This window comes from Pelobates fuscus, chromosome 2, assembly GCF_036172605.1.
Source record: "Pelobates fuscus isolate aPelFus1 chromosome 2, aPelFus1.pri, whole genome shotgun sequence".
NCBI classification, from domain to species: domain Eukaryota; kingdom Metazoa; phylum Chordata; class Amphibia; order Anura; family Pelobatidae; genus Pelobates; species Pelobates fuscus.
This window is the reverse complement of record NC_086318.1, coordinates 318301-334683: the sequence shown is the minus strand read 5'-3', so window position 1 is coordinate 334683 and position 16383 is coordinate 318301. Positions and strand designations below refer to the sequence as shown.

Here is a 16383-nt window from a genome sequence, read left to right as displayed (position 1 = left end):
ATCCCCTGTTGGCCCTCTACAAAACCCATCATTCGCTTTTACAAAACCCCTGTCACCTCTCTAGAAAACACCTGCCCCCTCTACAAAACCCGTTGTCCGCTCCTACAAAACCCCAGCCCCCCCTCTACAAAACCTCTGCCCCCTCTACAAAACCAGTTATAAAACCCCCTCTACAAAACCCGTCATCCCTCTACAAAACCCCTGTCACCTCTCTACAAAACCCGTCATCCGCTTCTACAAAACCCGTTATAAAACCCCCTCTACAAAACCCCTGCCCCTATACAAAAATACTGTCACCTCTCTTCAAAACATCTGCCCAGTCTACAAAACCCATCCCCGCCTTTTAAAAAACACGTCTTCCTCTACAAGACCCTGTCAGTCCCTTTGCAAAACACTTGATCAACTGCTACAAAACCCCTGCCCCTTCTGTACGAAACCCATCTACAAATCCCCTGTTGGCCCTCTACAAAGCCCATCATCCGCTTTTACAAAACCCCTGTCCACCCTCTCTACAAGACCCTGTCAGCCCCTTTGCAAAACACTTCATCAACTGCTACAAAACCCCTGCCCCCTCTCTACAACACCCCTGCCCCTTCTCTACAAAACCCCTGAAACCCATCTACAAATCCCCTGTTGCCCCTCTACAAAACCCATCATCCGCTTTTACAAAACCCCTGTCCACCCTCTCTACAAAACCCGTCACCTCTCTACAAAACCCCTTTCACCTCTCTACAAAACACCTGCCCCCTCTACAAAATCCGTCATCCGCTTCTACAAAACCCCAGCCCCCCTCCACAAAACCCGTTATAAAACCCCCTCTGCAAAACCCGTCATCCCTCTATGAAACCCCTATCCTCCCGCTCTATGAAACCCCATCCCCCCTCTACAAATCCCCTGCCCCCCCTCTGCAAAACCTTTGTCACCTCTCTGCAAATCCCGTGCCCCCCTCTCTACAAAACCTCTGTAACATCTCTACAAAACCTCTGTCACAACCTTCAACGAAACACCTGCCCTTCTCTACAAAAACTGTTACCCCTCTACAAAACCTCTGCCTCCCATATCGACAAAACACCTGTCACCTTTCTACAAAACCTGTCACCCCATTCTACAAAACTCATGCCCCCTTTTACAAAACACCTGCTCCATCGACTGGCATCGTCATATTGAGCACCCCTAGTCTTGAGTGTCTAGAATCATAATTTGGACCAGTTATTCCTTCATTCCTTATGCCGTCCTGTCCATTACGTGTGGGTCTAGAGTGTCTAGAATCAGAATATAGACCACATCTTCCTCTATTCCTTACACTGTCCTGCCCATTACTTGTGGATCTGGAGTGTCTAGAATCAGAATTTGGGCCACTTTTTCCTCCATTCCTTACACTGCCCTGTCCATTACATGTGGGTCTAGAATCAGAATACAGACCACTTCTTCCTGCATTCCTTACACTGCCCTGTATATTACTTGTGGGTCTAGAATCAGAATTCGGACCACTTCTTCCCCCTTTCCTTACACTGCCCTGTCCATTACATGTGGGTCTAGAATCAGAATACAGACCACTTCTTCCTGCATTCCTTACACTGCCCTGTATATTACTTGTGGGTCTAGAATCAGAATTCGGACCACTTCTTCCCCCTTTCCTTACACTGCCCTGTCCATTACATGTGGGTCTAGAATCAGAATACAGACTACTTCTTCCTGCATTCCTTACACTGCCCTGTCCATTGCACGTGGATCTAGAATTATAATTCGGACTACTTCTTCCTGCATTCCTTACACTGCCCTGTCCATTACTTGTAGGTTTAAAGTGTCTAGAAAAAAAATCTGAATTCGGACCACTTCTTCCTGCATTCCTTACACTGCCCTGTCCATTACATGTGGGTCTAAAATCAGAATTCGGACCACTTCTTCATTCCTTACACTGCCCTGTCTATTACGTGTGGGTTTAGAGTGTCTAGAATCAGAATTCAGACCACTTCTTTCTGCATTCCTTACACTGCCGTGTCCATTACTTGTGGATCAGGAGTGTCTACTAGGTCCAGCTATATATGGGATATTTTACCTAGGATTATATAGGCATGACAGGTCTGTATTTTGTTAATTTTTTCCTAGTTTAAGGAATGAGTTGAAGCTTACTGTGGCGGCCACCCCAAGAGAAGAGGGGTTTCCGCCGCCAGAGATGTCCTTTTCCCCTATTATGAGCAATGCTGAAGTATTCCCAAGCAGTCATCCGAGCGATACAAAGCGGGTATAGCGGTTCCCTACAATCACGAGACGAGGCTCTGTGTTGAGGGTAAGCAGCAGCTGGTTTTAATGGGACCACACACGGCCTTTTATGTGAATCCCCACACACACAAGACAACATAAATACATTACTTCTCAGGTCTAGGACATACATATCAAACACACACCAAAATATGTCTTTAACAATTGGGTACCCCCTTAAGTCCTATATCCCCAGATAGCCTGGACCTGAGAGCACAACATATCCGAAAAGCGCTCAGATGCCACAAACTTAACCGAAACGCCACCGGGGTATAGTTTAGACTGACTGCACACAAGGCGCCTGCCCAAAAGAGTTCCATAGATTCAGGCTGTCGGTCTCTGTGGCGGAACCGACCTCGCCACTGTGCACTGGAGAAGCCTGGTTGCTCACCTGCTCCCTTTAGACTATGGCCCGGCAGTTAAAACCTTTTATTTGCCCTCCTGAAAGGCTTATTCGTGCCTTTCTGCCGGGGTGTTCGGTAGATTCAATCTACCCAACAAAGTACCGATCGATGGACCACATAGGAACTGGAGTGTGCCGTCAATTGACCGCCCAGAAGCTGCGGTTAACCGCAGCTTAATTGATGAACGCTGGGTGGCCTTTGTTCGTTTGCCGAACACGTGGCAGCAGCCATTTTACCTCCCGAACGGCCAGCGGTGTTCAGCGCCCAAACTATGGAACTGAAAACTGACACTTACTTGCGCGAACACCGCTGAGCTGCAAGCCTCCTTACCTCTGCATTCGGTAGTGGAACCGACTGATTGTTCATTTGGTAGTTTAACCGTATGAACAGCATCACCCCAGATAGCCATGCCATGGAGCCTATTCGTCTAACGAAAGACTATGGGAAAGACTTTGGCTCCATGGTGATTGAACTGTATGTATGTGATCTCAGCGCCATTCGGTAGTAATGTGCGCTCAGATCTAAGCTATCTGGGGATATGTAGAATGTGTATGATTTCTGTAATAAATGTGTGTAATGGAGTTTTGCCTCTGTCCTTGGATATAATTGGATTACTTCCCAATTATCTCCAGGCCAGAGAGAGGAGGGATTGTAATGCATTGTGGGATTGTTGAAATGTGTAAGTCTGTGATTGGTCAATGTCCAATATGTTTCCCAGTCTTCCATCTGGCCCCCTAGGGGAGTGTCCACCAGGTGGGAGACCTGCATAAAAGCCGGGCAGTTAGCCCCAGTAAACCAGATTCTGCTTGACCCTCAAAACGAAGTGTCGTCTCGTTATTGGGGGATTTGGATTGTATGCCGATTGCCAGGAGTGTAAGCTGATTGTATGCTTTTCCTGTTCGGGAGTTGGAGGATTCGTGTAGTTTGCAGTTCGGGAGATTGGTGCTTACAGTAGCTGCCTGTGCATCTGGAAAGGGGAATATCGCCTAAATGGTTTTTAACCTCTTGTATGCAAAACGGTCCGTTACAGTCTCTTTTGGGAGTACTAAACATAATAAAATACCGAAAGTATCTGTTCGTATGAGAGTTAGTCGTGTGCCCCTCGTTCGGGAGTTTGTTTCTTCCAAACACCGCTCTAGTGAGTCGAACTAAACCGAACATACTTGGGCCGGAGGTCCTAGCGCTGTTCGCGCCGTCGAGTGGGCGATTTTAGTTCCATACACTCGATGAGCAAACACTGCTGTATGCGTTCAGTAAAAAACAATGTGGCCGCCGCCTCGTTTTCGTCCATACGAACGGTGGCCACCTAGTCGACCACTTAGAATGTTTGTAATTGCGGTTTGCGAAAGTGTGAAAAGAGGTCAGGCCGGTTAGGAGCGGCACACCACTGTTCTAGGGGGTCAATCCATGCGGTATATAGTTCGGTATATGAACCAAATTGTTCAATCTGTTCGGTGATGTTCGTATACGGGACCAGTTAAATGTACAACAATAATCCAGGGACAGGGAATCTGTCACAGTGCTCCCCCCATGTGGAACATTCCGGCAGACCCAGCTTGACCCTTTTCGGGTCATCTTGTGGATGTCCGGACGTCTGCTAATTGCTGAGCTCGGTTTGTCGGGAAAACCCATTGGTATTGCCATTCTGCTTACCAGGCTGGTATTGGATGGTTAAGTTGTAGAGTTGAAGTGCCAAGCTCCACCGTAATAATCGACCATTGTCACCCGGTTAAGCCATACCAACGGGTTGTGGTCAGTCATTAGTGTAAATTCCCGTCCGTATAGCTAAGGGGTTAGTTTTTTCAAAGCCCACACCAAGGCCAAACACTTCTTCTCCACTGCCGCGTAGCTCACCTCCCGGGGTAATAGTTTCCTACTGAGGTACGTGACAGGGTGCTCTCCTCCATCTTCTCCAACGTGGCTTAGAACTGCCCCCAGCCCGAACATGGAAGCGTCTCTGTGGACAATAAAACGTTTGTTAGGGACTGGGGCAGCCAAGACGGGTGCATGAGTGTCAGGGCAGCGGTGAGGGGAGGCTGCAATCCTCTCGCAGCACTCACCCTCGGTCCGTCGCCGCCCGCGGTCCCCTCTCCCCTTACCGGTCAGCGAGCGGCATCCTCTCCTCTTGGCACGCCGCTCGCGTCCTCCTCTCCTCCTCCCAGCGGCAGCATGTCTAACGCTGCACGCTGGGAGCCGGCACTGTTATCAGAACGCCGGGGTCACTCACGTGACCCGGCGTTATAGATATCCACCACGTGTGATTGTTAATTCTGATTGGAAGTTATCCAATCAGAATTAAGATAAGGTTATAAATACTTACCTTTTCTGTCTCTCAGTGCCCTGTTGTGGTCTTTGCTTTATAGTATTGATACTGAACTTGTGTTTTCTGGTTACGTACTCTCTGGCTTGTTAAATCTGACTTTGTGACTTTCTCCTACCCTTTGACCTCGGCTTGTTTCTCGTTATTCTGTCTTCTGGTTCCCCTTACTCGGCTTGTCTCCTGACTATTCTGTGTGTGCTTAGCCCGGCCACTCTAAGGTCCGGTACTGCACCTTTTCTGTGTGTGTGTGTGTGTGTTAGCGTGTTGGGTTCCCTGAATCGTGACAATGAGTTAGTGCTCTCTTTAGGGATTGAAACGCAGCTTCACAGGTGGGAGACCACAGGGCCTGCCTAGGTAAGCTTTTCTTGGTCAAGTCAGTCAGGGGCTTGGCGATAGTACTATAGTCAGGCACAAAGCGTCTATAATACCCTGCTGTCCCCAGAAAAGCCAATACTTGGGTCTTAGTGCAAGGGGTGGGCCAGTTAACGACTGCTTCAATTTTAGCAGGTTCTGGTCGATGTTTCCCACACCCCACCCGGTGTCCCAGGTATTGGACTTCTGCCATCCCAAGGTGGCATTTGTCTGGCTTCAGGATCAGGCCAGTGGCCTGAATCTGATCCAGCACTGCCCATACATGAACTAAGTGTTCCTCCCAGGACTCACTGTAGATCGCAATGTCATCCAGGTATGCACAGGCAAAATCCTGGATCCATCGAGGAGCCTATCCACCAAGCGCTGAAAGGTGGCCGGGGCGTTCTTCATCCCAAATGACCTTAAATTGGTACAAGCCAAACGGGGTGACGAAAGCTGACTTGGGGATAGCCTCCTTGGCCAGGGGAATCCGCCAATATCCTTTGCTGAGATCTATGGTGGTCAGATAGTGTTCCCTGGCTATACGATCTAAGAGTTAATCTACCCGGGGCATTGGGTAGGCATCTGTCATGGTCCGGCCGTTTAATCGCCGGTAGTCCACGCAGAACTGGGTGGTTCCATCTTTCTTGGGTACGAGGACTATCGGTGAGGCACACAGACTATCTGAGGGTTCAATAACCTCTAGCTTCAACATTTCCTGAATTTCCCCCCGCATTCCATCTCGGATGGCTTCAGGAATACGGTAGGGCGGTTGCCTGAGTGGGGCCTGCCCGGGGGGTCTCTACTCTATGAGTGGCTAGCATAGTGAACCTGGTAAGTATATACTTATTACCGGATGGACTTGATCTTGGTAGCGGTCCTACTAGGTCGACTGCTATCCGGCTGAAGGGTTCTTCAGTAATAGGCATGGATAGCAGTTGGGCCTTGGGGTGATCCCCTCTTTTCCCTACTCGCTGACAAATGTCGCAAGTGCTGCAGTATTGTCGCACATCCCCATAGACTCCCGGCCAAAAGAAGTTCTGGGTTACTCGATGGGATGTGCGATGTACTCCCAGGTATCCGGCTAGAGGTATATCCTGCCCAAACCGAAGAAGCTCCAACCGAGAACCCACCAGCTGTCGCTTCTGGGATGGGGCTACTCCTGTATTGTGAGTCTCAGTTAACTGATACAGTCTATCCTGTTCCCAAATTAACATCTCTTTTCCTCTAGTCCCCCTTGCTCAGTCTCTGCCTTGGCCCTATACTTGTGGAGGGACAGATCTTCCCTGGTCTCCCTGCCAAACTCCCTCGGGGTGTCCCAGTCTAATGGGGTAAGTTCTACCGTCACAGTCGGGGTCTGTTGTCTTACCTGGGTCTCCCTGACTGGTGGGCTGGCTTCTGTAGTTCTGGCCTGCAGACTGGTAGTAACCGGGTTGGCTTCAGCAGGATCAGTAGGGATGTAAGTGGAGGTAAAGGGGCCCAAATCATTCCCCAATAGGACTTCAGCGGGTAACTGGTTCAAAACCCCCACGTTCACTGTGCCGGATCCAGCTCCCCAATCCAGGTGAGCGCGGGCAGTTAGAAGGCGAAAAACAGCTCCCCCAGCCACCCAGACAGCTACAGTTTGCCCAGTGTGTGCCTTATCACAGACCAAGTGGCACTGTATCAAGGTCAGGGTAGCTCCAGTGTCATGTAATCCTTGGGCTGACTGCCCATCTACCAGCCCAACTTGCCGGTGATGCTGGTGGTTTTCCTGGTTGGCCTCTTGCATTGGGTCAGCCTCATATAGTACCCCCAAATATTCCTGAGGGTTGGCCTCCACTTACAAACAGTGAGCAGCCAGGGTACGTGGTTGGGCCGGTGTGGGCCTTGGAGGTTCCAGGGGGCAATCACTGCGCACATGGCCCCACTGTTGACAACGGTGACACTTAATCCTGGGCGCAGCAGGTTGAGACCTAGGTGCTCCCCGGTATGGAGTGGGTCCTGGGAGCACCAGAGCTCGGAACTTCGGGCGACGTCTCACTGTGTTCTGCTCCCTCTGCCTGGTGTCTGTATATTCGTCTGCCAAACGGGCAGCTTCGGGCAAGGTAAGTGGTGGTCGGTCGCGGATCCATTCCCGCAGTTCGGGTTCCGCAGATATTCACACTGACATACATACAGATGCACAGACACACAGATACAATTATACACAAACATACAGGTACAAACACTGAAACACATACAGATACAGACAGAAATTGGTTGTATTTCAAAGCCCTGTGGGCAGTACTAGGTTTGTGGATTGGGAATAAAAGAGGCTGTATGTGCCAGTACAGTCAGTTCTGCTTGACCTCAAAACGAAGTGTCGTCTCGTTATTGGGGGAATTGGATTGTATGCTGATTGCCAGGAATGTAAGCTGATTGTATGCTTTTCCTGTTCAGCTGGTTACAGCATTCATAAGCTTGAAAGCATTCGTATGCTTCTCCGGTTCGGTGGTTGTGGTGTCTGCTGCAGTGCTTAGAGTCCTCAGGAAGCGCTAGGAGCATCCTTCAACGGAGGTACATGACAAACCCTAGATGGCCTGCAGCAAGCTCTTACTTACCTTCCCTTCAGCTCCCCTCTCTTAATCTCGTGAGGCCTGCGCCCGTCAGAGCTTTGCAACGGGTTACCAGGCCGCAGGCCACGAGATTTAAACATGGGATCTGCTGGGAAGGTAAGTAAGAGCTTGCTGCGGGTTTCCACTGCACTAGTCCTTGCAACCGGACCACCAGGGAATGCTATATCCCCAGAGGTGCGAAAGAGGTAAATTTAACCCCTTTCACCCCCTAGAGCCTGGCGGGAGGGGGGCCCTGAGGGTGGGGGCACCCTCAGGGCACTATAGTGCCAGGAAAACAAGTATGTTTTCCTGGCACTATAGTGGTCCTTTAATGAAGCAGTTTTGGTGTATAGAACATGCCATTTAGGAGTTAAATCCCTTTGTTTATGAACCCTAGTCACACCTTCCTGCATGTGACTTGCACAGCCTTCCATGAACACTTCCTGTAAAGAGAGCCCTATTTAGGCTTTCTTTATTGCAAGTTCTTTTTGATTAAGATTTTCTTATCCCCTGCTATGTTAATAGCTTGCTAGACCCTGCAAGAGCCTCCTGTATGTGATTAAAGTTCAATTTAGAGATTGAGATACAATTATTTAAGGTAAACTACATCTGTTTGAAAGTGAAACCAGTTTTTTTCATGCAGGCTCTGTCAATCATAGCCAGGGGAGGTGTGGCTAGGGCTGCATAAACAGAAACAAAGTGATTTAACTCATAAATGACAGTGAATTGAGCAGTGAAATTGCAGGGGAATGATCTATACACTAAAACTGCTTTATTTAGCTAAAGTAATTTAGGTGACTATTGTGTTCCTTTAATTTTCAGCGACAAAAATAGAATTCTTAAAGGTACACTATAGTTACCAGACCCACTGCAGCCATATATAGTGGCTCTGGTGTCTGTAGTAGATTCTTTTATGCAAACCAATAAGTTTGAATGACTATCTGTTCCTGTCCAAATTAAAGATAACAAAGTTGCGTGCACGCAGAAGTAAATTCACACTGAGACACAGGGTTCAGGTTAATGAAAGAACTTCAGGAAATGTAATGGCAAGAGCACAGAAAATGGGTGCGCAGACCCTTATAAAGGCATTATTACATCACTAAAGAATTCAAGATAACATTGATTTATGCATTAATAATTGGTTAAGTGTTAAGTGGTTAGTTAAATGCCCTACCATCAAGAGGTGGTGACATCCTTGACACGGGAGTGGACACAAGACGTAGGTGTCATCCTGTTAGCACGAGGTGTCCACTTGATGGGAGGGGGGCTTTGGCAGCAATTTTGAGTAGTTAGCATTATTAGTTTCAAAGTTAGTTTTCAAGGCTTTTACTAAATATACATTTTATGCTTTAGCTGACACATGCTTTATTGAGACAAACCATGTTGTTCACTGGCTACAATGTTTCATCTAACAGGAATCTAATGTTCCGCTGACGCACATTTCCTTCTAACAAAGCATTCTTTTAAGACAATTTTATGAGGCCTAATAATTCTACAACAGTGTCTATAGCATTTTTTTTTTTTTTTTTTTTTATGTAAACACTGCCTTTTCAGAGAAATGACAGTGTTTACATTGCTGCTTGGTAACACCTCTAGTGGTCATCACTCAAACCACGCTCGGCATGGAGGTGCTGAATGTTCCCCATAGTGATGCATTGATTCAATACATCTCTTGAGGAGATGCAGATTGGTGCATGCACAATAGCCCCCCATTGCTTACCATTGCTTGGCTGAGATCATCAAGATTGATTATCTCAGCCATTGAAGCGGATTCAGCCACGGCGAAACAGTCACTGCGTGGGAAAACAGGTAATAAAAATCACCTTTCTCAGAGGCGGACTGGTCACCTAAACAGACACTCACTAAGAGACAGACACACACACACAAGTCTCAGACACACACACACACACATTCAGAAGTTGATTTTTTTTTTATTATTTTGAATGAAACCCACCCAGCCTCTCTACCTTTTGGAGAGGTGGAGTGGATAGGCTTTCCCTGGGGCCCAGTGGGGCTGCTGTCATCTCCCTGTTCTGCACCCTGTTGTGCACTGTTTAGTTTAGTATGCCAAGGGCAGTAATGACGTAATCTTTGCAGGGCACGCGAGGAAGCAGAGCAGGGAGTGACAGCTCATCCCTGCCCCCCCCCCCCCCCAGGTCTATTCCACACAGCGCCTGCTGGTCGGTCTCTGCCCTCCCTCACTCAAGATTCTATCCCACGGCTGGCTGGCCGGCCGCCTCCGCTCTCCCATGGCTGGCTGGCCGGCCACCTCTGCTCCCCCACGGCTGGCTACCTGCTGCTCCGGGCCGACATTTTCCAGGCACGTGACAAAATTCCTAGTCGCCATGGTGACCTGGCGCCTGGGATTTGTCGAGCCTTGAGATACACATACACACACACACACACACAGACACATACCGTGACACACACTGACACAGACACGGAAACATACACTGACATACAGATACATACATGGACGCACTGACACATGCACTGACACACGGACACATACAGATACACAGACATACAGATACACTGACACATACAGTGACATACACTGACACACAGATATATACACTGCCACAGACATACAGATACACACACACACTACACACACACACACACACATACAGATACACAAATCCTACCTTTTGGCTGACTGGGTCTGGTGGGATTTGGCATCCCGCTGCTCTCCCGGTCCACTCCGCCTGCCACCCCCTCCTCTCCCGTGCTCTGTGTGCGAGCTGGGAGGAGGTAGTTACAAGCTTTTACTTCCTCCCAGCTCTGCTGCAACACAGGGGTCTGATCGCGCTATTAATCCGCCCCAGCGTACGACCGGACCCCTGAAGGCACATAGTCCGGTTCCCAGCCGGTGCGGCGGCCGGCACCGCCGCCTTTACCCAAATTGTTTCCCGTATCCCCAGGGGCACTGAATTGTACCCCTTGGGGTACGTGTACGACGGGTTGGGAGCCGCTGCTCTTGGAAGAATAGCTGTAGTACATCCTCCCTAGACACGGCTTGGCATCCAGCGACCCAGTGGGATGCCGTACGGTGGTACAATTCCCGGAATCTCCAGCGGTACACCTCGGGGGTAACTGCATACCGGGCGACCAGAGCTTCCTTGACGGTGTGGTAGTGGTGTAGCCCGGAAGGCTTCAGCAGCTCTACCTTGCCAGCTAGAATAGGGACCCATTCGTCCGTGGGTACTTTGTGCAGCGCACACTGTCTCTCGAAATCTGCAAGATAGCCATCTATCTCTCCCTTTGCCACTTGAAAGTTCTTGAATTCTGCAAAATGCACTTTTACATATTCCAGGGGCATTCCCCACTGGACCTGAGAGCAGACTGCTACAAATACACAACATAATTACATTACTTCTCAGGTCCAGGACATACATATCAAATACACCCCCAATATGCCTTTTACAGTTGGGTACCCCTCAAGTACTATATCACTGGATAGCCTGGATCTGAGCGCACAACATATCCGAAAAGCGCTCAGATCCCACAAACGTAACCTAAACACCACCGGGTAAAGTTTAGACGACCGCACACGAGGCGCCTGCCCAAAAGAGTTCCATAGATTCAGGCTGTGCAGTCTGTCTCTTTCGGGAGTACCAAACATAATAAAATACCGAAAGTATCTGTTCGTATCAGAGTTGGTCATGTGCCCCTTGTTCGGGAGTTTGTTTTCTACCGAACACCGCTCTAGTGAGTCGAACTAAACCGAACATACTTGGGGCTGGACGTCCTAACGGTGTTCACGCTGTCGAGTGGCCGATTTTAGTTCCATACACTCGACGACCAAACACCGCTGTATGCGTTTGCAAAACCAAGATGGCCGCCGCCCCGTGTTTGTCCATATGAACGACTGCCACCCAGTCGACCACTTAGAATGTTGGTAATTGCAGTTTGCGAAAGTGTGAAAAGAGGTCAGGCAGGTTAATGAGCAGCACACGACTGTTCTGGGTGGTCAATTCAATTCGGTATATAGTTCAGTATACAAATTGTTTGATCTGTTTGGTGATATTCGTATACTGGACCAGTTAAATGTACAATAATTCAGGGACCAGGAAAACATTCTTTAAGATCTAAGCATTACGATGTCTGCTGGCTAAACTACATATTCCATACACCTCTGCTGTGACATCTGTAGCATCTTTAATGTTATTTCTAAATGCATGAAAAACGTGTCATTGCCCATGTATTGTATCCCTTTAATATCCAGGTTTTAAAGAGAAAAGGTTCATATTTGCTATAATTTACCCTTTCCATTTCTCAAGGATTCTCTATACCTGGAAGGAGACCACACAGAGATGTTCCACACAGAACAGGTCACAGAGAAGGAGCCCCGGTCCAAGAGAGAGAGCGGCAGAGAAATGTCAAATTCAGCGAGGAGGAAAATGATATACTTATAAAGAAGATTTCTGAAAACTATGAGAAAATTTTAGGAAAGTTAACCACAAGAACTTCTACTTCTGAAAAAAAAGCAATTTGGAGAGATATAGCTGCGTGTGTGAACAGTGTGTCTGCTTATTCACGGACCACCATGCAATGTAAGAAGAGATACGCAGACATCAAGAAGAAAGTAAAAGAGAAAATGGCTAAGCAGTCTAGGCACCAGAGTGGGGCAGGAAGTGGCACTCGTGGGGCTGTGTCCTTCTGGCCGTATGAAAAGTACCTAATGAGTCTTATCTCATGTGAGCCAGTGCTTGGTCTCCAGAGGATGACGGAACCTGGCCATGTGAATAACGAGGGTGGTATAGGTACGTTTTTCCAACAAGAAAAAAACTTTAGCACAGTGAGAAAAAAAAAGCAATTTTTTTTTTATTGGTACAAATCAATTTGCAATTCATGTATTTGTATATATCAATTTGCACAGATAAATTGCTGTGTTGATAATCGTTCGTACTTAACATATTTCTAATTAATATTTTCACTTCTAGTTTCTCAGTTAAGGCCGTGTTGGCGTGACATTGGAAATTCTTCAGGTTCTGCTCAAACTTTGCCAGCATCGGAGGACCAAATGGATGAAGAATGTTTGGAAATAGCAGAGGACAGTGTGCTGGGTGGAGGAGAGAAGGTTATGACTTTGAGTGATGTCACTCCAGAATTTGAGGATGACAGCCAAGAAAGTGACAACATACAGATCTTGCAGGGGGGGACACCTCCCCTTGTTACCACTACACCTCAATCCACTGTGTGTGACCATTCCACCCCTCACAGAGAGCACATGTTATTTGAGCGCTCAGTCCATAAGAAATTAAATCACCTTTCTGCGTGTATTAAAACCCAAACATCAGTCTTGAGGCAAACAAATACAATTTTGCAGAATCTGTCCTCGAGTGTGCAGAATGGCTTCCAGCAGCTGGTCAATGTGATCCAACAGGCAATCACTGTCATGAGTCCAGGTTACCAGTCCTCTCCTCAACCCACCAGCCAAATCACTGCAACCACAACAACTGAAACCAGGGTCCACAATGTGTCATCCCGCGGCAGCCATGGAAGGCGCGGGCTTCCCATCCGCGGTAGAGTGTCCCGAGGACATTGTCCCTATATCACTTCCCCTCCAGCAAAGAAAAGTAGAGGAAGGCCATGAGATTGCTTCTAGATGAAACTTTGTAGCAATCATTAAACTATGTTTTCCTTTTAAATATGTGCTGTGACAGCATTTATATTTTCAAATGATCAGTTGTATAGATTGAAATTGTTACACACACATTAGATCTGCAACATTGAATGCCTGTGCTTCGGGTGAGGCACAACAATCTGATTATAATGCTGGCAAGTTAGAGGTACAGATGGCGTTAGACTGATTGATTCAGTGGTTAATTCCACTCATTATAACTCAGGAATGCGAGAGAAGCAGATTCTATTAGGATGGGGCACACTATAGACACAGAGACCATTCCATCTCACCGAAGTACCGACAGTGCAGTGCTGCTGTCGGTTTAACTCTGCAATGTAAAACTTCATTTCTGAGAAACTTACATTGCAGGGATAAATCTACCTCTAATGTAGCCTTTCAGACCGCTACCAGCGGCGCTTCCTGCTCCATAACAAAGCCTTGCATAGGGACATCTGATGTCTTCAAATTCTCCATAGGAATGCATTGATTCTATTGGAAAGTTTTAATGCACATGGCGATAACCGCAACGTAGAAACATAGAATGTGACGGCAGATAAAAACCATCGGCCCATCTTGTCATGCGCATTAAGTAAGACAAGCTCTGTGACGTGGTGGGAGGATGAGACCTATCCAGTGCTGAGGAAGTCACTGCTCTGGAATTAGGGTGAGTAAAATAGGGGGTTTTAACCTTTACATGCCAGGCAGCGGAGGTGACCTAATACGTTAGGGAAAGGGACACTATGTCATTATGAATAGAAACCTGTACAAACATGTATTCCTAACACTATAGTATTCTTTAATTCTAACAGAGAAATCAAACAGTGGCTGATAATGTTACGAAGGGCAACTCACTGGGTTATTCTGTCCTAATGCCCCTGGTCTGAATTCACTAAAATGATCTCTGTTCATCCTAGGCATTCCAACTGCAAATTTAGGACAATGGTGGCAGCCTCCACCTTCGGTTGGGTCTAGCAATTTCAGCCTGTCTGAATGCCACAGGGGGAGTTTGGGGGCTGTAGCCTTGGATGTGGAAGGGATCAGGAACATGTTTGTAATTTTATTTTACATCAGGCAGCAGCTTTTGAGAACATCAGGAACATGCCGTTTCTAAGAAGACAAGGATATATCCCATAGAAAGGCAGAGGTTTGTCCCTGTTAGAGTACGGGTCTTCAAATTTTCCTTTGGGTTTAGAGGGATACTTCAGACCCATAAAGCACTATAGCGTTCTGAAATGTTTTATGTGTGAAAAGTGCATCTTCTTTTTCATTCCTCGATTTCAATAGAAATTGGCACTTTTAGAAATTAACCTTGTTACACCCCCTGGCTGTCAATCATACAACCAGTCCTGTTATTTCCTGTTTTGTTTAGGTTAGTGGAAACAAACTCAAGAGACAGCAACTGCCCAGATCTTTTGTCTGCAACCCTTGCAAACCCTCCCCTTCTAACCCCGTCCAGACTTTCTGTGACTGTCCAATCACAGACTTCCCACTGCAGCCCAAAGAGAAGTCATTGCAAGGCAACAAATAATAGATTTGCCTTCAAAGAGCAGGTGAATTAATTTTAACCCCTTAAGGACCCATGACATGTGTTATATGTCATGATTCCCTTTTATTCCAGAAGTTTGGTCCTTAAGGGGTTAAAGGACCTATAGGGTCAGGAACACAAACATGTACTTTTGATCCTATAGTGTTAAATACACTATCTGCCCCCCACCCTAAATATAGTAAAAATATATTACATTTTATTATGAAATAAAAATCATAGAAAGTGAACAAACTCAAAATCAAGAGTTAGTCCATTTGGGGACAGAGTGTTCACATCAAAAATCTACTTGCTTTCTATCTTCTTTAACATTATTGTCACCCCTCCAATTTTTATATCTTTTTGATATCACCATATAGGATAACATAGAAGGATCACTTCTCTGTGTTAATTTATTGAAATTTGGAATTCAGCGTTAGAATCCTTCTCTGTAAAAATGATGAAGATCTGCATTCAACAGAGAAAGCGAAACTTACAGAAATTAGACACTGAAATCAACAAAATAAAAGAGAAATTAAAACCATTAACAGATGTGAAGAAGTAGAAAAATCCCTAGAGTCAGTTAAAGACTACCGGTATGTGGAAAAAATTGAACAAGAGACAGTGGCCATTAAAAAGAAAGAAATCCTGAGAGATAAGAACGATTACGTCTGTTACAAAGTTCGTTCTTTCTCAAAGAAATTTCAGCCACAAAATAGACCTCACTCTAGAGACAGAAATGTATACTTTCAAAGAAAGGAGTCTTCATATACACATCCTCCACCAGATAAATATCCTGCTAAACGACGTAATGTTACAGAACAACGACAATCCCTAGACCAATTTACACCAAAAAATAAACCTCATGGATAGAAATAGATCACCTCAAAAGAGAAATGTCCCCCAATATAAGACAAGCTACAACCACACGAAATTTGCACACCATAACAAATATAGAGTACTATCTGAGAATTCACCAGGTGACTCGAGAGGCTTTTCATCTGTCTTTTTTAGGGCAAGGCCCTTTAAGGAGAGAGATGACAGGTTTTCCTCAAAAAAGGAGATGTCAGGGAACAGGAGAGGAAATAGGGCAGGACGAGTCTTGGAGAGAAAGGAAAAGGGGGAGGATATCAGATCAGTAGGTATCTTCAATTTAACAGATAAAATTGTTACAAAACCCCAAATTTAAGTTTTAGAAAAAGGATTAAAATTTTCTAAGATTCAAATCATACCCTGCTTAAAAATAAATCCAGATTTTTCCCAAGATATTTGATAAATGGAGGGATGAAGGTATTTAAACGCCTCGTTACAGAGGAAAT

At 46.5% G+C, this 16383-nt stretch overlaps 1 protein-coding gene across 2 annotated transcripts in view; it reads left to right on the top strand.

The window, feature by feature from the left end:
- Positions 1 to 13569, top strand: part of LOC134586351 (uncharacterized) — an 85122-nt gene extending 71553 nt beyond the window's left edge. For both annotated transcript variants that reach the window (XM_063441823.1, XM_063441824.1), the window contains 2 exons: positions 12197 to 12679; positions 12860 to 13569. In XM_063441823.1, the coding sequence (XP_063297893.1) occupies positions 12197 to 12679; positions 12860 to 13512 (1136 nt within the window). In that variant the 3' untranslated portion in view covers positions 13513 to 13569. The remainder of the gene's footprint in view (positions 1 to 12196; positions 12680 to 12859) is intronic.
- Positions 13570 to 16383: the final 2814 nt, after the last annotated feature.